Source organism: Neophocaena asiaeorientalis, unplaced genomic scaffold, assembly GCF_003031525.2.
Source record: "Neophocaena asiaeorientalis asiaeorientalis breed wild unplaced genomic scaffold, Neophocaena_asiaeorientalis_V1.1 scaffold183, whole genome shotgun sequence".
In the NCBI taxonomy this organism is placed as follows: Eukaryota; Metazoa; Chordata; class Mammalia; order Artiodactyla; family Phocoenidae; genus Neophocaena; species Neophocaena asiaeorientalis.
The window spans coordinates 3,344,392-3,368,472 of NW_020175199.1; the positions used below are offsets into that span (position 1 = coordinate 3,344,392).

Here is a 24,081-nt window from a genome sequence, read left to right on the forward strand (position 1 = left end):
CTTTGCTACAGTTTTTAAGACCAGATAAAGTTTGGTTCCATTTTAGACAATTAAAAGGAAATGCAAATACTTCCAAGTTTAAAGATTCAAGCACTGGAGGCCACAAAAGGAAAACTGAGGACGAAATTTTCAAGGCACCATGGTTTTCTTCATATATTAAATCTATAAAAGCAGTGATAATGAAGGAATCAAGACACACATTTTATAACTGAAGCTCAATTAATCAGATTTCATGCCAAGCTCACGCACCACTAACCACCACTCTTGTCCTGTCCCCAGAGAAACTTAGCTCTTACTGGAACATCCCTCCTCTAAAAGCAGACAGGCAAAAATAAAAATCAATCTGTCTCTAAAAAGCCAACCCTTCTTTTTCCTTCAAGGTCCAACTAGTCAAACTTCTTGTGGGGAGAGAAGCATAAGCATGGTTTAGGAGGTTTCATGTTATTTCTACCCTCACCACTCTGTGCCCCTGGATAGCTGTTAATTAGCAAGATAAAAATAGTACATAAAATAAGCCAGTGACCAGATCACTCAAGAATTCCTTAAAGAAAAAGAGAAATAAATCATTCCACTATTATTTTATTTACCCTATCAGTTTACCCAGTTCATAACAATTAAGCCTTATCTGCCATCTATGGCAAGTGACCCTTGATAATACCTGTCTTATTATAAATGTCTCATTTTAACCCTCTTTTCCATAAATGAACTCATTACTTTATAAGTAATCTGTATTCTACTTTTATAACTAGTCCTGTTGCACCGTCTTCTCTGAACATCTTAAAACCCAAGTGTTTATAAGCATCTTAGCCAGTATTTTGATCAGTGATTTTTTTACTGAACAACACAATTGTAAAGATTAGATTATGGTTCTATAGTATTTTAAAACTTGCAAAGCCTTTCCATGTGCACAAATTGTAACTCCAGGGCTTCCCTGGTGGCGCAGTGGTTGAGAGTCCGCCTGCCGATGCAGGGGACACGGGTTCGTGCCCCGGTCCGGGAAGATCCCACGTGCCGCGGAGCGGCTGGGCCCGTGAGCCACGGCCGCTGCGCCTGCGCGTCCGGAGCCTGTGCTCCGCAACGGGAGAGGCCACAGCAGTGAGAGTCCCGCGTACCGCCAAAAACAAACAAACAAACAAACAAATTGTAACTCCAGGGAAAGACAAGTCCAAGGAGGAGGATAGTTTGCCCAACGTGGTGTGGTCGTGAGGATCACGACCTGTGGATGTCACACAGACTGGAATTCCCATCCTGGCTCCACAGCTTACTAGCTGTGCGACTCCAAGAAAGCCCTTGATCTCTCTAAGCTCATAGAGAACTAATGGGAAATAGATGAGCTAATATGTGTGAATTTCTCAGCATGATGTCTGACACATGAGAACCACTCTCAAAGTTAGCCATAGCCACGGCTGCCACGTACAGCTGTGCAGGAGAGCGAGGGGGGCAGACATCTTGCCTCTTCCACTCTCCAAGCCATCTGTTCCGACACTGGCCTTCAGGACAAAGGGGCACCTTTATCTAATGTTTTCAAAGCGACTCTCTAGTTGCCTACAGGGCTGTGTCCACTCCACATGGACGCTTTTCCAGATCCCACGAGGACACCTCCAGGGCTAGTGGAATCCCTGGTCACAGTTGATGATGATTACCCCATGACTACCACCCAGTCAGGAAATCGTAAGCAGACAGATCTAGACTTCTGACTCCAAATCTAGCCATTTTTCTACGATACTCCCTTGCCTCTGTATCTTCTAAAATGAAGGATGCCTATGAGAATGCTTTGTGTGGAACAAAAGGTGACATGAATGCCAGCTGCTCCTTAAATTTTCCATTATGAATCAAGGTACCCTCCTAGTTCTTGTATGACTCCAAAGGACATGGCATGTATTCAGGAAAAACTGTCATTGCAGAATAGGGTGGAATCAAGAGTTATTTGTGGCACTAGCAACCTCAGAGATAAAGGCATCAGTGGTTATGCTAATGAAGCAGGTGTGTTAGAGCAGCTCTACTGAAATAACAGGCTAGAATGACACAGAGGACAGTTGGTCTGGGTGTGAAGAACCTGTTGTTACCACTGAGGTATCATGTGGCAGGAGCAACTTTTCTCTTTGGCAGCAGACATAGATCTTGTTCTAGCACTTGTTCGTTCGTGTTTTCTCAGGAGAGAAAGATATCACAAAACAAAAAAATACTCATTCTGCTCCCCACAGACATCATCTTTAAAATGCACCAAATTGAATCCACTTTGTAAGTTTAATTAAAACCTTACTTGAGTTAAACTCACAAAGTTCAATTCAACATGTTTAAAATTGTGCCTGCACAGATACAAGCTACTATACATAGAACAGATAAACAATGAGGTCCTACTATATAGCACATGGAACCATATTCAATATCCTATGATAAGCCAGCATGGAAAAGAATACGATATTTACTAGTAGAAGAATCCTTCCTCCTTAGAGATCTTAAGAACTGCTCATAGAAGTAGTTGAGCACTGAAAAGTGAAATATGTAGTTTCACGTTGTACACAGCACCATCTGTTGGGGAAATCGATTAACAATTTTGAAAAATTCTGGAGTAAAAAGGAAAAATTGAACTTAACCAAATCAGGACTGTGGTTGGGGTGTAAGAAAAAAAGAGAAAAAGCGAAACAGCCCCGAACTATTAACTAAACCATAACAAGATGCTAATCTGCTTTCAGTCCACTGCCAGAAAACTTACTTTTAAGTGGATTCAGCGATGCCCACTAGGTGCATAACTGGGCCAGAACAGTTCCCTCACGCCTTACTAGTCAGGAAATGAAAACGGGACCGAAGCAGATGAAGATTAATAATGCCAGGTTTTATATATGTCTGTGTAATGTACTTCTTGCAATTACATGTCTTCATGAAACATTAGTGTGTCAAAAAATGACATGAGACACCCTGTCCCATGTGTCAGAGTAGGGCTCTGTGCCCTCCAGGGACAGTGAAGGGGTCTGAGAGACCGGGTGTTAGCTTCCGTCGCCTTTAGTGTCGATGTGAATAGAGGCCGATGTGCCAGACACGGCAGGTCTAGGCCCCTTAGAGCTCAGTGCACTTCTGTGTTTGCTGCATATGCCGGGTTACGGATTGATGGTGTTTAGCTTTAAGACATTATATACGATCCGGATTTTGAAGATAGGATTATATAAATTGTTCCTTGTCTGGATATAGTACCGATGGTTAAACGAAGGGTTGAAGAAAGTTTGTAAGGGGGCTAATTGCCTGAAAGCCTTTTCATTTGCACAAGTGGAAGAGTAAGCAGATGTGGAAGAACATTTTTCTGGAAAATAACAGAGAGAAGCAGATGCAAAGAATACAAGGCTTCTGCAATCATGGAGGAAAACCTTAGAATGATTATTCCAGCATGGCCAAACACACCCTCTCTCACTTCTCTGTTTCCAGGAAGCCTTCCCTAAACCCCAGTCTAAGTTAGATACACTTGGTAAATACTTCTATCGCACCTGCCCTGTCTTCTTCTGTAACAAGCAATTTTGAACTTTGCTCCCTTCCTTAGTGGACTGTAAAGTCCATGAGGGCAAGGAACGGCTCTGACTGGTGACAGTCCTTATGCCCAATGAATGTAACAGCCCTTAGCAGTGTTGTCACTTCGTCATAATTTGTTGGAGAAATGAAGAAATGAATGAGTTGTATCCAGGCATGTGCTGCCACTCTTGGAAATACATTTCCTCAGTAATTCAGTGACCCATACCCAAGACAGGAAGCAACTTTCTAAAAGAACAGATGCCACAAACAAATGGGGAGAGGAGGTCTAGGAAGCCGGAGAAGGGCACATAATGATTAGGAATTAGTTTTCTAAAAATAACTTTAAGATATATGATTGTCAGCAATTATACGGATTGCAAAAACTGGAGGGAAAAACAAACAGGTATATCATTGTTTCCAGACATTCTGCATCATTAGCACTCAGTTACTTGTGCAAATCTGAATAACAAAGAAGGTCCCTACCTTGGGTAGTTAAAGATGTAAAATAATGCTGAACCAGACACACATATAGCAGATGCCAGAATTCAATAAGAATATGAGTTAAATTACTAAAATGATGGGACCTTTCTGTACTGTCTTTGCAACTTTCCCTGAATCTAATTATTTCAAAGTAAAAATTGAAAAGTTTCCTACTGTGTTTATGTTGAGGAAGGAGGGTCAAGTATATCATTTGAGGGTTTTTTCCTGTAACATCCAAGGGTGGGCTCGTTCCAAAAGTTGCATTTTTGGTGGAGCTGAACTTTAATTCCAAAGAAATGAATGTCTATAATTTTCTGAAATATTTCAGTGAATATATTACAACTGTTCTGTTGTTCCACATATTCTACAGCCAGAGTTAAATATTATAAATTTACCTTTTATTGCCTTCATTTCCCCCAATTTATCTGCTACTTAATTTTCTATGATTGGTGATATTTTCCCTTAAAAACTGAATGAAATTAAAATGATAGCAGTTCCGATTTATATACTTGTAGAGATGCAAAACAGATACAGTGTGATTTAAAAAAAAAAAAAAAAAAAACAGTCCAACCTTAGATCTGCCACAGACTGGCTCTATGGCTCTCCTCTATCTCCAGGGTTGTATGACCTTGGAAAGAATACGTAATCTAAATTATTATGTCAACAGATCTGTGCTGGCGGATTTGTATCATTTATTTGTCAAATCCACCCCAGAGGTAACTTTTCTTATCCTGATCTTATAAACAAGTTACATAGGGCTCAGCGTTAAGGAACTCCTCCAAGATCCAAGCTCACTGGCTTGAGAACTGGATTTGAACCGAAGGTACCTGTCTACAAAGACTTTCCACAGACCCATACTAGCTAGCATGCCGTTTTGAATTCTGACATTCTAAGACTCCCGTTTTTTCCCACCGCTCAGTATCAAATACTCCATTCGTAGAAGAGCAAGCCGAGAGAACATTCACATGACCAGAAATGAAACCCTAGATAAAGAGATCATCCTGGGCTTCCCTGGTGGCGCAGTGGTTGAGAGTCCGCCTGCCGATGCAGGGGACGCGGGTTCGTGCCCCGGTCCGGGAAGATCCCACATGCCGCGGAGCGGCGGGGCCCGTGAGCCATGGCCGCTGAGCCTGTGTGTCCGGAGCCTGTGCTCCGCAACGGGAGAGGCCACAACAGTGAGAGGCCTGTGTACCGCAAAAAAAAAAAAAAAAAAAAAAAAGAAAAGAAATCGTCCTTTGTGAAAACTCCAGGTTGTATTCCTTCTATAGACTGTTCACATTCAAACCTGACCAGATCACGTACAGCCTTCAGAAAACAAATTCCATACAGGAAAGAGAGTCATGGCTCCATTGGACCATGTTATCAAGACATTTAGTGCATGTAAGAGTGAGGCAGAACTAATAGGTGTGATCATTTGAATGCTTTTAAGAAAAGCTCATTTTGTGGAAACATGATTTCAGTCGTGTTATTTAGGATTCATTGTATTATGACCTTCACACCCATTCATATTTGCAAAGCATTTTATGATCCTTCTTGCTCTGTTGCAAAACCTGTTACAGAGAATGCTGTCCCAGCTTTTACAAATGAACTAAAGGAGTTACAAGGTACTTAAGAAACTTATCATTCATCAGCGAGGCAAGAATGCTGCAGAACATTAGCTTCCATGTCTTATGCAGCAGAAAGTGCCACTATCACGAGAGCTCTGTGCCCCTGGAGTGGGCCAGTACGAAGTCATGTCACCTTTTGGACCAGGGTGTTTGCACATCCGTCCATTACTCATCCGTTTATCAACCACTACACACGTGCCAGCTAGTCTGCAAAGACACTGTGTTAAATGGTGGTTGGAGTCCACGTCTGTGTGATTTCATCTGTTCCCCCAGCCTGGTCTTAGGTTCTAATCTCAGCTCTAAAGCAGACCAGCTAAGTCAGTTTGGGTAAGTCACTTAACCTCTCTGAATTTCAGACACTTACTTTACCAAAATGCTATGTGGGCAAAAGAGTAATTGACCCGCCACAAAGTAGACATGCAGTAAGTGTAAATTTTAACCTTCTTCCTGGCCAAACCTATTTCAGAACTCACCTCTCTCTTTTCCCTGTGATGTGTGTGTGTGTGTGTGTGTGTGTGTGTGAGAGAGAGAGAGAGAGAGAGAGAGAAAGAGAGAGAGAGCAAGAGAGGCAACTTTGCTAGTAACAAATTAAAAAGGAAGAGAGGGATCCAGGGTTCTTTCATAGTCTAGGCATTATGAATCACCCTGAAAGTTAAAAAGCTCTTAATATTTTTTTATGCCCTTGCCTCCTTTAATTCTATAGCTATGGAGTGGTTTAGTATATCCTTTTAAAAATAAAACTATTTTAAGCTAGTAGATATTTATTGTTGCCCCATAAGCTCCTCTTCTCATACTGAAACATCCTTGAGTTGTTTTTCATGGAATCCTGTTGTCATATTTTTAATAATTTGGGTTCTGGATTTTTAAGGACAGTTACAGGGAGAGAGTCTACTAAGACCTCGCTTCTCAAATGTGTCAAGTCATAAAGTCACCTGAGTTGAGTATGGAAATTTCAGGCTCCACCCCTGGCCTACCAACTCAGAATCTCCATGAGAGAAGCCTAGGAATCTCTGCTTTTAATAGGTAGCACCGGTGTTGCTTCTGATCTGGCCAGTCTGGGGCACAGTCCTCTGGGAGCTAGGTTCTCTGTGGGTAGGAATATGATCCAGGCACCATGTTTGTGGTGCACATTACTTGGTTGAGTTTATCTCTGTATGTAAAGGGTGGGAACAAAGCAAAGATTCTTGGTAATATCTTCCTGCTTCTCTGGTCTAAGTAATAGACCATTTTAAACTCCGATTAAATACAGTCCTGGACAGAACAGTGGCGTTGTTCGTTTTTACATGATCAGACTTCATTCCTATTTGCCTGGAAATCTGACTTTTTTTAATATGCCTTTTTAGCTTACAAATAGCAATACAGCACAGTATACCATAGTATGAATATATCATAATTTATCTAACCTCTGTCCTACGATAGCCAGTAAAATCTTGTGGCAGGCGCCCAGGCCGTACACATGCTGTAGTGACTTTACTGGTTTCACCTCTTCCTCTTCCCTCCTCACGTTCACCTACTTATCCACATCATTTACTTTCTTACTTGTGCAGATATCCTAGAGTGTAATGGCCCAGCCTTCAACTGTAGCTCTTGAAAAGATTATAAACCAATATTTAGTACTAGTATTTTTATACTTCTATTAACTTTTATTCTCAGAGGAAAAAAGTTAAAAAGATTTTAAGTAGACATAAATACAGAATGTAATCTGGTTAAGGGAAGATACCTTTTCTCCATTTCATCATGCAGAGGCCTGGGAATATGAGTAATTCAAGAAGGTGTATGATTCTACTTAAAAAATGGGGCGTGGAGACGCCAACGCCTTTTATCCACACGTTAGTTATTCCATTAGGTTAAGCCTTATCTTTAAAGTACCTGTTAAAATACACATTGAAGGTCAATAATTATGCAGGTTTTAATGGTGACAGAGGAACTGCTAAAAGCTTCAAAATAGAGTACAACACAGAGGGCCCCTGAGTCACTGGCAAATCCTGAAAGACGTCAGAAATCTGAGTTTCTCCATTTACCACTCATCTGCTGCATCTGAGGGGTACCCCCTCACCTTCTGTTTGGGGTGGCCTTAATGCTTCATCCAAGGTAAGACGGCATAAGTGTGGTCAAGCGACCTCTGTGCGCCAAGTGTAGTTCTTCCCAATCCACTGCTATTAGTTTCCAGGGGTGATACCTCCGTCTCTACCTTAACTCCGCACAGATGTATGTGCGCACACCCAAACACACACACAAGCAGCTGAGAAGTGCACGTTATCACAATTCCTCCGGAAGATGCCTCACTCCCACCGGTAGGTCCAGAATAATCTTGAGTAGACCTAACACTCACAGGATACATGCTTGTTACAGGCAGAGTTAGGAAATCTGTCTTGTTTGAAGGGTGTACTTTCACGGCAGAGTCCATGTAAACTGCTTGCACTGTGTGGAGTCCTAAGTCTTTTCTAAAGGAGAACATAATCACAGGTTTGCAGCTGAAATTAAAAAAGTATCTACTCAGCGGATGGTGATGAGTTGCACAGCAATTTAAACAAATTATCAGAACTTTTTCAGTTGCAGCATGAGTTATGAACTCCGGAAATTCAGACTTTTTTTTTTTTAATAAACTGATTTGACACTACATTTAAAATTTTATTTATTTATTTTTGGCTGTGTTGTTTTATTTGTTTATTTTTGGCTGTCTTCGTTCCTGAGCAAGGGCTTTCTCTAGTTGCGGCGAGCGGGGGCCACTCTTCATCGCGGTGCGCGGGCCTCTCACTGTCGCGGCGTCTCTTGTTGCGGAGCACAGGCTCCAGACGCGCAGGCTCAGTAGTTGTGGTTCACGGGCCTAGTTGCTCCGCGGCATGTGGGATCTTCCCAGACCAGGGCTCGAACCCGTGTCCCCTGCACTGGCAGGCAGATTCTCAACCACTGCGCCACCAGGGAAGCCCCGGACTTTTTAAAATAAGCCAAATCATGGGAAAGGAAATATACCTGCTCTGTATGGAAAACTTTTATTCTTTATCAATTGGTGAATAGGTGAAAACTTCCCCAGAATATTTTCCTGAGCAAACTTTGATTTCTTCCTGTTTTTCTATACTAGCTTTTTTGGTTTTTTAAAAATTCTTTACCTTTGTTTTCTTTTCCTTCACTAGAGACTCAGTATTTAGGTTTTGACAGAGCAGGGGGGAAGGAGATGGTTAGAAAACAAAAAGGACCAAGATTCCAGTTCCATTTTTGATCTGGGGTGAACCCTGTTTCTCTCCTAGTTGACAATTAATTTGGTGGTGGTTAATCTGTAAAATGAGAAGATGTCTCTGATCCAATTAGCTAACCATTCATTTTACCATTCTGCACATTTCTGTGTGGAATATGCCGCTATCTCAGCCCTGTGTCTAACAGAGGCGGCAAACGTGTTCGTAGTGGAGGGATGGTAGGCATGTGCTGTAGGTATCAGAGGAATGAAAAGAGGCTTCTGTGAGTAGCAAACAACAAAAGTAAAACCAACACCCCTCCTTGAAGTGTGGCAATCTCCCCTTTGTTTTGTAGCAACTAAAACCACCCCAGCTACGTAAACCCAAAGGTAATGAATGCTATCTTATTTCCCACCCTATTCTCACCTCCAACTCCAGTTGCCAGTGTTAATAGCGTAGAAGGTTTCGTCTGCAAATTTCTCTTATAAAAACATACAACCAGGGACTTCCCTGGTGGTGCAGTGGTTAAGAATCCACCTGCCAATGCTGGGGACACGAGTTCGAGCCCTGGTCCTGGAAGATCCCACATGCCGCGGAGCAACTAAGCCCGTGTGCCACAACTACTGAGCCTGCACTCTAGAGCCTGCGTGCCACAACTACTGAGCCCGCGTGCCACAACTACTGAAGCCTGAGTGCCTAGAGCCCGTGCTCCACAACAAGAGAAGCCACCACAATGAGAAGCCCGCGCACCGCAACGAAGAGTAGCCCCCGCTTGCCGCAACTAGAAAAAGCCCGTGCGCAGCAACAAAGACCCAACACAGCCTAAAATAAATTAATTAATTAAAATATATATATATACAAACATACAGATTACACTTTTCCTCTAAAAAGGATGAGAAGCCCGCACACCACAATGAAGAGTAGCCCCCGCTTGCCGCAACTAGAAAAAGCCCGTGCGCAGCAACAAAGACCCAACACAGCCTAAAATAAATTAATTAATTAAAATATATATATATACAAACATACAGATTACACTTTTCCTCTAAAAAGGATCATACTGTGCACGTTGCTCTGCCTGCTGCTTCCTTCCTGACTTTATACATATCAACCACTACCTGCCTGGCTCCCTCCCTCCCTCCGAGCTCACCTCTCCTGTCACCTCCTCAGAGAGGTGTTTCCTGACCCTCCCCACCCCCACCCCCCGTCACATTCTATTTCCACCCCTTGATTTTCTTTTTTCTTCCTATGTGCTCAGTGGTGTGTGCCCTTCCCCCCTTCCCCCCATTAGAATGTAATCTCCCTGTGAGCGGTGACTTTAGTTTGCTCTCTGCTGTATCCCTGGTGACTAGACGAGTGCCTGCACGTAGTGGGTCCTCAGTAAATATTTGGTAAATGGACGAACCTGAATCCTCCTCTTCACTCGTTGCAGGAGTGCCGCGAGTGTGGATGAACCGTGACCTATCTAACCAAGCCCTTACTGATGGGCACGCAGGCTCTTCCAAGCTTTAGTCATTACAAGCAATGCCGCTTTGCCTGTGCTTTTGTAAGAAAGACGTCAGAGAATGGGATTGCTGGGTCCAAGGGTAGATGCGTTTTCGTTTTGAATAGAAGATGCCCAGTTACACTGTCAAAAGATTATTGCCATTCACACCCACCAGCAATGACTAAAAGCATCTGTTTTCCCCCAGTTTTCTCTCGACAAGATATTGGTCTTTAATCTTACCAGGAGGTGGGTGTAGCAGGAGATTGTATCTTGTTGGAATTGGTATTTCCACGTAAATTACCGAGTTTGAATATTGTAACATAAAGTTTATTGGCCGTTTTCTGAATCGCCTGTTTATAACATTTTGCTAGTTTCCATTGGCTTCTCTGTCATCTTATCAACTTGTAGCTGCCATTGATATTGAGCATATCAGTTCTTCATTTGTCATGTGTGGCTATTACCTTTCCCAGTCTACCTTTTGTCATTCAAGTTTATTATTCTTGTCATAGAAAGCTTTACATTTTTATATAGTCAGAACTGACTTTTAGGCCTCTGGGTATCCCGTTTTGAGTAGGAAAGTTTCTCCTGTTGAAGGCTAAAAGGTATTCTCTTGATTTTTTTTGATAATATTTTAATTTTTTAAGTAGTTAAGTCTCTTGTCCAGCTGGAATTTGTATTAATATATGATAAGATATATAGTGATTTAGCTTTGTTCTTCCACACAGATGTTCGATTATGTTAACACTGTCCTTTAAATAAACCATCTTTCCCCCACTGAACTGAAGTTTAAATATGACTTTGATTTAAATATACTAAATACATAATATATATATAAAAGTAGATATATATGACTTACACATATACTATATGTATGTATATGTGTTTATGTATACACATATATAAAGTTGAATCTCTTTTTAAAAATTTATTTATTTTGGGCACGTTGGGTCTTCGTGGGCGTTTCTCTAGTTGCGGTGAGCAGGGGCTACTCTTCATTGCGGTGCACTTGCTTCTCGTTGTGGAGCACGGGCTCTAGGCGCACGGGCTTCAGTAGTTGTGGCTCGCGGGCTCTAGAGCGCAGGCTCAGCAGTTGTGACGCACGGGTTTAGTTGCTTTGCTAAGCAACTAAGTGGGTACTTCCAAGACCAGGGTTCGAACCCATGTCCCCTGCACTGGCAGGCGGATTCTTAACCACTGCGCCACCAGAGAAGTCCTGATAAAGTTGAATCTATTTCTTGATTCTCTGTTTTTGTCCCCCTGACCTATTTGTCTATTATTATCTATTTCTTATATTTCTCTCTATATCTGTTTTATTGTGATACTTCTAGGTTAAGTTTTCAAATCTTATAAATTCCCCCTCACAAATCTACTTTTCCAAAATACTCTTGGTTACTCTCAAATATTATTGCATACGATTTTTTTTAATGGTTTATTTCAATTAAACCTACCAGAATTCTGCATAAAGCTGGGCTTTTGAAAGAAACCCATCTGGCTGCACCACGGGAGGTAGACTGGAGCAAAGGGGAGGCGAGTGACAGGGAGACGGCTAAGCGGTGGTGCTGGTAATCTACGCAAGTCGAAACGGCATCTGAACAAGGGGTGGCAGGAGAGCAAGCCCTTTCCAAGACAGAATCAACGGGACTTTGACCTTTGGATGCGAAGTGTAAAGCCAGTCAGTCAAAGCTATTGGACTGGAGGACTGGGCAAAGTGTAAAATAAATCGACCAGAGTTAGGACTACAAGGCAAAAAGTAGGTCTGCAGGTGGACAGAAGGGAAGAATATGTGTCCACTTGTAAATAGGTTGAGCTTGATGTATGAGGGCCATTGATGAGCAGACAGAAATTGGCGATGATGATACAAATCATTTGGGTAATTTTAAAATATTTTAAAGAGGTTTTCAAATAAAGTTCTAGAGCCTTTCACACATACTGAAGTGCTTACTTTCTTCTTTTTTTTTTCCTTACTTTCTTATGAGGCCTTACTTTTTTCTGACTCATTCTTACTTTGGGCATCTTGAGGGCAGGTTATTGTAAAGAAGCACAGAATTAAGGTATCCCTTCTTGAAGAGTAGAAATTTGTCCATATGTGGTAAAATGCCAGTCTTTGAAAATGTTTATTCCTCTTCAGTAGAAATATTTTTCTACAAATACTGTGCATGAATAGCTTTATAATATTTTTGCAAAGCTTGGTATTATTTTAAGGTCACTATAGTTTTCTCTTTATCATAAAACTGTTTATACTACTGAATCTAAATAATTTTAACTGTCAATATTATACATCAGTTTGTCTCAAGGTATTGGGTAGATAGGCTTATTCTCATGGCTTTTTCATTCATTTTTCTTTTCAGAACTTGATAGCCCAGAAGAGTTAGGGAAAAAGCGTATCTGCAGGATTATCACTAAGGATTTCCCCCAGTACTTCGCAGTGGTTTCACGGATTAAGCAGGAAAGCAATCAGATTGGTCCTGAAGGTGGCATTCTGAGCAGTACCACCGTGCCCCTCGTCCAAGCTTCTTTCCCAGAGGGTGCTTTAACCAAAAGAATTCGAGTGGGCCTCCAGGTAATGTTCACAAAAAGTTGTTCTCCTTGGTACATGGAGAGAGCATGTGAGCATGTTCTGCTCTGAAAACTGTTGTCATGACTCATCCTTATGATATATTGCTAATCGAAGCATTTGGGCCATTTGGGGAATCATTAACCTGTTTTAAATTAAAAGTATTACATATAAAGTTAGCCTACTGGCTTATAAAAAAAAGGTACATATTTTAGGGTTTTTCTGTTTAGATGTATCACTTGGTTTCTGATGAAAAATCATTTTTTAACCATAGGTTATTGGTCTCAGTATGTGGAGCAACAAAGCACCAAACAGCACATATACCATTAAAGAAACAAAGTATATTTGATTTGGTTTATAATATGCCACATCATAAAAATCTATAATAGTGAAACTTGCAAGCTTTTAGATTTTAGTTCAAGTAAATCATAAATGCTGGGTTTTAACCAAACCAGTTGGAACTTGTTTTGGTTTGGAAAGCTGGCTGAAAATCTTGGCAAGAATGGTCTTTCTTCCATTTATTCATTTCTGTTAGAACTTAACCAGTACTTTTTTTTCTTATTGAATAAAGAAAATAACCTGAAATAACTTAATTTGTGTTGTTAACTTAATATAGTAATTAATAGTTTAACTGAAAGTTCAGTAAACATTTGGAGCTAAAGATACCACCTTACATTTCAGTAGTATGAAGTTCCCTGCAACTGTCTCCCACATTGAATATTCTACCAAATTGCAAAGAAATGAAAAGAATTGTTAGACTAGAACTGATATCCTTTGAAATCTTGTACGCCTTTTTGTTACTTAACTCTAGAAACCTCAATAAAAATTGAGGGTACAAGTTGCCTTTGTAATGTTTTACTGAACGCCCTGCATAGATTTGAAAACTACTGGACTCAATATTTGTTGTCCGTTGGATTAGACTGAGAGGTTTCTCTGCTGTGAGATCTGACATCCTGTCTCTTTCATGCAAGCCCATGCCGTCTGTGTTCTACTGGGGACATACTCTAGCTGTAGGCCCTGCTACAGTGTTAGGTTGTTTTTGTTTTTGCTTTATGCCTTTCTGAAATAGTGAGAAAGGATGAAAAAGAACGACAATTTTTTGCCCCATAAAATTTTTAAAAAGATTTCTTTAAAATAACAAAATTTCTGGAAAGTTATGTTCTCTTCCATTTCCAAATACCGATAAACATATTAAAATGTTAAACTTGACTCAATAAAATATCTAACATAAAAAAAGACTGAAACTACCAAGTGTTGGCAAATACGTAGAACAACTAGGACACTCACATCTGCTGATGAGAATAAAAACTGGTACCGCAACGAGCATTTTGGAAAACATTTTGGCAATTACGTCGTAATGGTGGTCGTATGTGTACCAGATAGCAATTTGGCTCTTAGATATATAACTACCAGAAACCCATACATGTGGCCATCAGAAGGCATACACAAGAATGTTAATAGCAGAAGAAAGACATTTTTTGGGTGGTTGTTTTTGGTTTTTTTCTCCTCAGTTAAAAAGTCCACTTTCTGATAAGAGCAAAATGTCCACTTTCACGTAAGGTCCTTTCTCTCGTCTCTAGGCCCAGCCTGTTCCAGATGAAACTGTGAAAAAGATCCTTGGAAACAAAGCAACGTTTAGCCCAATTGTCACTGTGGAACCCAGAAGAAGGAAATTCCATAAGCCTATCACAATGACCATTCCAGTGCCCCCGGCCTCCGGAGAAGGTGTCTCCAATGGGTACAAGGGAGACACCACACCCAATCTGCGCCTTCTCTGTAGCATTACAGGTTTGGTTAAGTTGTTGCTGTTTTTGCTATTAATGCTATGGCATTCGCAATGATTCTGTACATAGATGGAAAACCTCTGAACATCCCTGCCAACATTGTAAGCGTAGAAAAAGAAAAGAATAAAGCATTTTACTTGTCCATCACCTCATCTCTATTATCCCTGTAATTATTTCTTTAAGATGCTGATAGCATGACATTTTTCAGTGGTATCATTTTTCCTATTAAGTTTAGTGTTAATAGTAGTGCTTTTTTAAGGTATTGAGGTATTATTGAATCTACTGGAGCATCTAGGTAATCTCTCGGTGACTGAGGTAACAGACCTAGCACCACCCTTTAGGCTATGGGAAATTGGATGGACTTTGGGGGAAACAGAGGCTCCCACAGAGTGCCAGGAGTAGGGAAGAGCCAAGTGAGTATATGATTCTTCTCACCTACTCTATTCACAAATGTAATCCAATAGACTAAATATGCAGGACTTAGGTGAACACATTTTGTGATAAGCACCCAGAGTCCAGAGCTAATTCATCATTTGATTAACCTGAGATGAGTTTATAACTTAAAGATAGGTTTTCCTGTTTGTGTGTTTTTTCTAAAGAGTAATTTTAGTGGCTGGTTCCCCTTTTAGCCTGGAAAGTTAAATGATTCAGGAAGTATAAAATGACTTTCATTTTAACGTTCCTGATAGTTCTTGACTTTTTAAAAAAATAAAAGAATGGGCTTCCCTGGTGGCGCAGTGGTTGAGTGTCCGCCTGCCGATGCAGGGGACACGGGTTCGTGCCCCGGTCCGGGAGGATCCCACATGCCGCGGAGCGGCTGGGCCCGTGAGCCATGGCCGCTGAGCCTGCGCATCCAGAGCCTGTGCTCTGCAGCGGGAGAGGCCACAGCAGTGGGAGGCCCGCGTACCGCCAAAATAAAAAATAATATTATAATAAATAAAAAATAAAAGAATTATACTATCTGCAACAACAGATCTTTGCACATGTAAATTGTGGCTTAAAATGAATGGCTTAAACTTGTGTGCCCCAAGTTTAAGCCATTCATTAGTATGCAGGCAAACAGAAAGGTGATTTTTTTCCTAACCTAATATTACCATAGGCTGGTAAAAGTATGAAAGAGGAGAGAGGAGAACTATCTTTCGTACGTGTCATTAATGAAAGTGCTGAAGTTTTGCGAGTTACTGGCTATACAGAAAGAACAGGATGACGTTAAAAATTTTACAAGGATCATCTCCCATAATAAAGTCACATATCTGGTGTTGTTCTCTCAGGGGGCACATCGCCTGCTCAGTGGGAAGACATCACAGGAACTACTCCTTTGACGTTTATAAAGGATTGTGTCTCTTTTACAACCAATGTTTCTGCCAGGTATGGAAATAAAAGGATTCCAAAAAGTACTAGGAATTATTTTTATTACCTTTTGGAAAGTAAAAATTGTTGTGCTTAATACCAGTGTGATTGTTCTGTAAAATGCTGATGGTGAAGTTGGGCCTAATTCAGAAATTTTAAATTCACTTGGATGTCATTTTATCTGGTTCTCACAGGGAGCCTATAAGGTAGTAAACTTGCTTCTTAGCAATTCGTAAAAACGGATAGGATCTTCCTTTCTCTCCCATTTTCCCCCATAAAATTCTTGTTCCTTCCAAAGGTGAAGTAATAAACTCTGAAGCAGGAGTAGAAAGGAAGGCTTGTTGTGGGTATGTGTAAGAGGGGAAAAAGAATTTTATGGAAAAGAAAATAGAGGAGAAAAATCCTTAGCATTTTCTTAGCAAAAGCATAACAAATAATAAATGTAGGGTTTCTGTATTTGAGAAACAGAGTAAATATCTTTGCTGTTTGTTCAAATGAACAAGTTAATGTTTTGGTTTAGTTCCTTTATATACTCTCTGTTTTAATGGTGATTTGGCTTTGAAATCTCCTTATTTTTATACTTTTGATATTTTGTTTTTGTCTCCCTCAGATTTTGGCTTGCAGACTGCCATCAAGTTTTAGAAACTGTGGGGTTAGCCACACAACTGTACAGAGAATTAATATGTGTTCCGTATATGGCCAAGTTTGTTGTTTTTGCCAAAATGAATGATCCTGTAGAATCGTCTCTGCGATGTTTCTGCATGACAGATGATAAAGTGGACAAAACTTTAGAGCAGCAAGAGAATTTTGAGGAAGTTGCAAGAAGCAAAGATATTGAGGTACCTTGTTTACAGCAAGTGCTGTGAACAGTTACATTCTCCAGACATTGAGTTTTCTTTTGAGGTCCTAATACAGCATGTACTATAAATATCAAATACATTATTGATTTTAGTTTTTGTTTTAAAATGTGATGCAGATTCACTCTCAAATGATTTTAAATGTCTTCGAGGTTATCTTAGTTGGTTAAAATGTAGTACCAACGAATCTAGGTCATGGTTGCGATTTTCCTGTGGCCACTTGAGTTATTTTCACGTTCACTGTCTAGACACATCACCATGATTTTCCTTTTTCAATCACTGGATAAGTATCTAAGAGTCCAAAAAAACTTTCAAACTCTATGGGTAAGTAAGTGGTTGATATCAGGCACTTTCTCAAATATGTTTAAAGTTGGTAGAATAGAAATAAATCTATATTTATATTTGGTAGAAGAGAAATAAAGCTATAATTCTGTCTTGTACATGTCCATGTTGCAGTTTCCAATCGCAGTTACTAATTGTGAACCGACAGAGTTATTTTTGTGGCAAATAGCACCACCAGAAGTAATTTCCCAATTACAAGACAAATGTGACATAGAAACATGTCGGTCTTTTAAGGTTATATGACTTAAAATCTCAGAATTCTTTCCATTTACCATTAAATTATGTATTTCTTTTACTCCAAAAGGTTCTGGAAGGAAAGCCTATTTATGTTGATTGTTATGGAAACCTGGCCGCACTTACCAAAGGAGGACAGCAACTTGTTTTTAACTTTTATGCTTTCAAAGAAAATAGACTGCCATTTTCCATCAAGGTAAATCACCTTCAAGAGAGACTCTGTGGATTTTTTTTTAAATGCTCTTAAAGAATAAAAAAGATTCTAATGATTTATTCAGTTGGAAATATCCCACCAAACTTAAATTCATAGGAACAAAGTCAGATTTTTGTCCTAGTTCTACCTGAGTGTACTTTAGAGCCAGGAAGGCTTTATAATTAGTAAAAAGAGTCTCTACCTTTTAAACAGCTAAATGATCATTTATATGTAGGCAAATGTTTGTGAGACCAAGCAATCTAGAATAACAAAATGCATCATATCTGGACTGCTCCGTAATCAAATAATGGATGAAATCCAAATTGATTGTTCAAGTTTCATCTTTATTTCTGGTGGAACCCGGGGACATTCTGGAGAGACCATCTTCCTCCTCAGAGAACCAGAGGACAAAGGAGAATTGTTTTATTGTTATTACTATTTGCTGCTGTTATGGTTGCTAACACTGAGGCTTTGAAAAAAAAGCAATTATTAGACAGGAAGAAAATACATATAACTCAGACTATACACTGGATTGTCAGGATGAGACCAGCAGACATAACATTCCTGTGTTTAGACTAGGAATTGGGCATTCTAAATCTTGCCAAGTTTAAATGTGACCATGTCGGCTGACATGTAATCGTTATCACCTTTTCCCTTTACTATTCCTGGTTCTTGAAGGGCTCCATAAAACAAACATGCTTAACTCTTGTGCAGATGGGCCATCCTCAGAAAAGAGTCTCTTTCTATAACTGTCAACTACCTAAATTCTTCTAGATTAGAGACACCAGCCAAGAGCCCTGTGGTCGTCTGTCTTTTCTGAAAGAACCAAAGACAACAAAAGGACTGCCTCAAACAGCTGTTTGCAACTTAAACATCACTCTGCCCGCACATAAAAAGGTATCTTTTAATACTGGTTTAACTTTCTTTCCCTGGCCTTGAAGAAGTGGGCCCTTGGTATGCAATTAAGGAATGCTTTGTAACATGATTAAAGCTCTTGAAACTCAAGTTTTATTAGTCTCTTTGTGTAGACTGACTAAGTCTTGTGACTGTGGTGTCAGATTCTTATGGTTTGTACGATGGAGTCCTCTGTTTATTGCTTCTGCTTCTGCTGGTAGTTCATAGATTTTGTTTGTTTTCAAATAATGTCACACATTAATTTGCCATGGATGTATAGCTTTGATATTTTTTGTTGGCTTCTTTTGGTTTGCTTTGCTTTCTAAAGCAGCTTGCATTTTGTGCTCCCTACTCAGTCCTTTTCATATCCTGATATTCTTTTCCCTGCTGTCCATTATAATATTCCTTGTCTCTGCAATGCATCTTGGAACCAAAAGGAGACAGAGTCAGATCAAGAGGATGAGGTAATATGAACACTTCTGCTTTTACTCTATCAGAGATAGAATAGAAATGGAATCTGTATAAAAGAAGTTGCAGAGGGCTGAAGTGTGGGAAATGTATTATATTTTTGCAGATCTTAGCTTAAATGAGGTAAAGCGTACTTTTCCTTAAAGAATAATTTACTCTTCCACATGTACAGAAGAGTACTTTAGTACAATCAATAGAATCAAAATCCAGCTAATGACTTAAAAAGAGGAGCTAAAGTTCTTTAAGCATTTCTTAAATGTGATAGATTGGCATGGATAAATATACATTTGTGCATATTTTCACCTAGTATCCACTGTTATAACTTTTAAATCTAAGATGATGATAATATATGACATTTTACATGTTTTATGTACTATAAAATATGCGCTCAGTGGCTATTGACAAATATTTGATATTCTATTTAAAGAAATTTATCTTGGCCATTTTTTAAGAGTATAATTGTTCAATTAAGTTTTAAATAAATTTTTTCTTATAAGTTATCTCCTAGTATTTCTCCAAGTTATCAGATCACTGGATTTTTAAAACTCACACCTCAGTAATAATAAATAGAATCAGTAGCCTTAAGACTCAGTAACATTACTTCAGTAAAACCATTAACCTCTTCTTAATCTCCTCGTCTACGTTTTACGCCTATTAACATATAGAAACAACAGCAGTAATCATAATAATAAACTTTGTGTGCCTTTCTTTCCTTGAATGTACTCACAACGAGTGAGTGTACATCATGATGTATGTGCTTTCAATACGAACAAATTTGGGAAAATTTACTGCTCAGCATCAGAAGTCTCTGTAATGCTTGTCTTTTATTTGTAGTTCCCTGTAGTCTGCTGTGTTGGTGCTCTTATATTTTGCTAAATGATGGTTATTTGGCTAAGAATTGGGGTGGGGTTGTAGAACCACAGTAGGAAATTAGCATTTCCCTGAGGAAAATCCGTAAGAAGAAAAATAAGGATAAACAAGATATCAACATGCCATTCTACAGAATGTTTCAAAATGATGAAAGTGTGTCACAAGGAAGTGGAACATAATCTTCCTCTTTTTTTTCTTTTCCAGAACGAGAAAACGGATAGACGACAGAGCTTTGCATCGTTGGCTTTACGTAAGCGCTACAGCTACTTGACTGAGCCTGGAATGAGTGAGTTTCCTAACACATTTACTAATCTATGTGGATTTTTATAAGAAGAGACATTTTTTCTATACTAACTGAACTTTGGGGTCATGTGAAAACCCAATGGCAGAAGAAAATTGCCTGTGGGAAAACTTTATCATGAGATATAAGTAATATATTGTATATAGTTGGAGATGTGAGGTACAAACACCCCCAGATCGTAGCTTTAAAAGTGTTTTTAAGCCAGTAGTTTTTTTTTTTTTTTTAATTAGAAACATCTATCACTTGAATACGAAAACCTTGATTTCACCTTGGTAGTTAACTGTGTTAGGAGATAATGTTGTACCAAGGTTGCTTTAAATCCGTGCTCAAAAGAGAGAATATTTACTTTCATCCATGTGGGACGGTATAAAGGATGATAAAGTAACTCTGGTCATCTCATTTTTCTTAATATAGGTAGGTCATTATATCTTAGTCCTGATTCCTTTTTGTCCCAGTTGGCAAGAATTATATTTTCCTACCTTCTTGAGGTAGCACTTGTTTACTGATTGCTGTTTCCTCCCTCCCTCTCTCTCTCCCCTTCCCTCTGCTCTTTATTAAATATCAGCTCTAAGGCTGGCCTTCACGAGACGGGTTAAACCCTTTTCTTCTCTCAGTGATTGTTTTGGTCCATCGTTAACTGGCTTGCAAGTATCGAGGCATAGGTTCATTCAGTCATATTCGTTCGTTCTCTCTGTCTCCCTCCCCCCGTCCCTGTGTTTCCCTCATCCTTATGTTTATCACCTCTGGTGATCACTGCCTTCAAGAGAACCCTCTCCACCAACAGGAACTAAGAGTGCTGAGAGCAGCAGTGTGTTTGACCGATGTAGCATGGTGCCACTTGAACCATCAGAGGAGGATTTATACAAAAATTATTTTTAAATTAGTGAATCATTTCTAGCTGCTTTCCATTACTCACAGTTACTTGAATTCAGGGAGGATTGGAAATTTACCAGTAAGAACCACAACTCTGGTTTTTCCCATCTTTCCTGAATTCTTGTTTCTGTGGGCCAACATAGCATATTAAATGTGCAGCAGGAAACTACTCTACTGCTTCGCTCGGGTGGTCTTAGCATAATCTTTTGCAGTCTAGCTCCCGGAGTGTACATACTAGGGAAGCTTTTATATTCAGACACAAAATGGGGAGCATAAGAGAAAGGAAACCCAAGCACTCTCATGAATGTTCTTCCAGATCTCTTTTTTTTCCTCTAGCATAAATGTCTAAATCTTTCCAAAACCATAAGAGCTGAAATTAACTCCCATTATGCTACAAAGCAGGGAACGTATGTGTGTATGTAACTAGATGGTTTTTCAATACAACTGAGTCTCCTGGGTGGAAGTTTTCCTTGGGATGCTCTTTTGCTCCAAAGCTAAGGTTCTCATGGTGTAGATGCTTGGCACTCCCAGGCAGTAGCCTTGAGCTTTGGACAGTCTCCATGGACCAGCTACTTCAGGTTGGGGTACCTCTGGGCAGGCAAGCTCCTATCCGATTTTGGTCCCTAAGGTATTTGTTTGGGGAATATATGATTTGTAAGGTCAGGTGTGTGTGCTGAGACAATTGAATTTTTCCCACCTCTGAAAGAGTTGCTACTTCTTGGTTAGCTTCAGTTAAGGTAAATGTAGTTTGTCTTCCTTGACTTTTGATAGAAGGAAGAGGGTACTTTTCTCTCTGTTTTACGAGAGGGAGCAGAATGGTGGACAGAAGAATGGGAAGAACTAAGAAAGGACTAAAAGAAAACCTAAGGAAATGTTATGGCCCCTGAATTGGTGTTAGAACTCCAAGTGAAAGCAGCTTTTCCCGTACTACCCTGTCCTTTCCAACGCCCCCCTCCAGAAGAAAGATTCTGCTGTAATTCAGTGCCTGACACCCAGAATTCCCTTTGTTATAAAGGGTATCACAAAATATGTATCATTAAAGCATAAAATATGTAACTAATCAGTAAATTGGTTGCTTCGTGCAAAGTATAAAACCCTAGATGTGGCTCAGAAGACTGCTCTGCTTGGTGAAGCCAGACATCAGTGGTAAAGGAGAGATGCTTTGCCAGTTTCTGGTAGTTATAAAAATAAGTTCTCTTGAGCCATTAAACGGAGCCCAAATCACTGAATTGAAGGAATCCCCAAACCTTCCATTTGCAGTGTGGTGTTTCCAAAATTAAGCCAATATGGAGAATTGTGACTAGGAGGGGTAATGAATGGGTGAGTTTTTTTCCTTAGTTCTTCCACTTTTCTTTAGAATAATATGTAAGCCTAGAAAAGGATATGTTCTGAATGTTTGAATTTAAATGTACACCAGGAATGAAAATCTTCACCCTTGTGGGAGTCGCTGTTAATCCAAGGACTGGATTGTAGCAATGGCACGAGCACAGCATGAAGAGCGTAAAGATGAAGCAGATTCTCATTTCCTCTTCGAGTTTCACTCTTATTCTGAACACCAGTGCTTTCTGGAAGCGAAACTCTACTCAACTTTGACATAGAACGTTAGCGCTTGGCAGGCATTCCGAACCTCTGTGACCAGCTCAGTTTGTTTCCTAGAACTGTAGAAGTAGAGAGGACTCAGTGTGTGCTTGCTCTCCCCCAGCGAGGGTGCTTACCTCATTCGTATGTTTCTTATCCCGTTGCCAGAAGAATGCTGGTACTAAATCCATCCTTCCTAGTGGTAGGTCTGCCTCATGGTTGCGCCAGTGTTTGGGGTATCCATGAGTCCCATGAATATTCTGGGAAGGAGCCAGAATTGGTCCCTTTGCTATCGATAAAATATATACACAGATATATACCGTATCCTACTGTAGAGAGTTAAATACGGGGTGTTAAAAATATGACTGCTTTTAAGATTTCCACCATGATACCTTTTGAGAATTAGAAGTAAATGGATTAGGAAAAATATCTGACATAAACTATGTGCTTTTATCCGTAATGAAGACAACACCAGACATGGATATATTCAGTTGCAGATGGATTTTTCATATGCAGTATTAAATATTTTCCTAAAGAAATCTCAAAAGGGGACTTCCCTGGCGGTCCTGTGGTTAAAAGACTCCGCACTTCCACTTCACGGGGCACGAGTTTGATCCCTGGTCAGGGAACTAAAGATCCCACAAGTTGCAAGGGGCGGCCAAAAAAAAAAAAAAAAAAATCTCAAAAGGTACCAAGACTTCACATCTCATGGAAAAAGTGTACTCTTCTTTCTAAATACTCTTGTGAAAGTGTTTTTAAAGTTTACACATTGTGCATAATATGGCATAAAAATTGTATTACTTCTTTGGCTCGTTTGCCGTGATATATCGCGCATGAGAAAATGTTTTCAGTTGCTTTGCTTGCTTATGGTAACCATGAACCATATTTCTGGTTTTTTCCCCCCTTTGTGTGTGCGTACACATGCATTCTAAAATCATTTCATGTTACGTTCCTTTTTTCCTCACCAAAAGGAATATACTGCATGGAAAAGATAAATGCAAACATTCCTTTTGTTTGTTTTTTTTTCTTTTAAAATTCTGACTCAGAAAACTTCTTGCTCTTATTGGCTTTTTACGGGTGTGAAGCATAACCGAGTTGTGCATGGAAGATACAAACTTAAAATCCAGTGGCTTCACAGTTTGCACATCAGTTGCCTGTCACTTAAAAGTTATTTTGGATTCTGCATGAAATAGGCTTGAGTGGTTTTCTAAAATAAGAGTTTTAGACATTTCATGTATAGCTACACACATTGATATGGTTCTAAGTAGGTGCAATCTGTATCACCAAGAGGTCCAAGGAGATGGAACATTAGAACTTACTAAACTGAGAGTTATATGGTTGCACGAAACAAACATGTACCTATACGGGCAAAACAGAACGGCTACTGATATTTCAAAACCAGCACATAAGAAAGTCAATAGGAAGTAAGGGAACAGTTTTTCCATTGTGGTTATTTTTCTCATCATCGTTTCCTTGTGTTTCTGTTTTTGTTGTTTTTTTCACTGTTGGCCTATTTGGTTGCAACGTGCTTTTCCTGTC

General features: G+C 39.7%; 1 protein-coding gene across 3 annotated transcripts in view; it reads left to right on the plus strand.

Annotated features, from left to right (window-relative positions):
• ANK3 (ankyrin 3) overlaps window positions 1-24,081 on the plus strand; it is a 221,425-nt gene that overhangs the window by 150,377 nt on the left and 46,967 nt on the right. For all 3 annotated transcript variants that reach the window (XM_024765198.1, XM_024765201.1, XM_024765200.1), the window contains 7 exons: window positions 12,593-12,804; window positions 14,379-14,586; window positions 15,854-15,950; window positions 16,543-16,771; window positions 17,436-17,561; window positions 18,333-18,455; window positions 19,995-20,076. In XM_024765198.1, coding sequence (XP_024620966.1) covers window positions 12,593-12,804; window positions 14,379-14,586; window positions 15,854-15,950; window positions 16,543-16,771; window positions 17,436-17,561; window positions 18,333-18,455; window positions 19,995-20,076 — 1,077 coding nt within the window. The remainder of the gene's footprint in view (window positions 1-12,592; window positions 12,805-14,378; window positions 14,587-15,853; window positions 15,951-16,542; window positions 16,772-17,435; window positions 17,562-18,332; window positions 18,456-19,994; window positions 20,077-24,081) is intronic.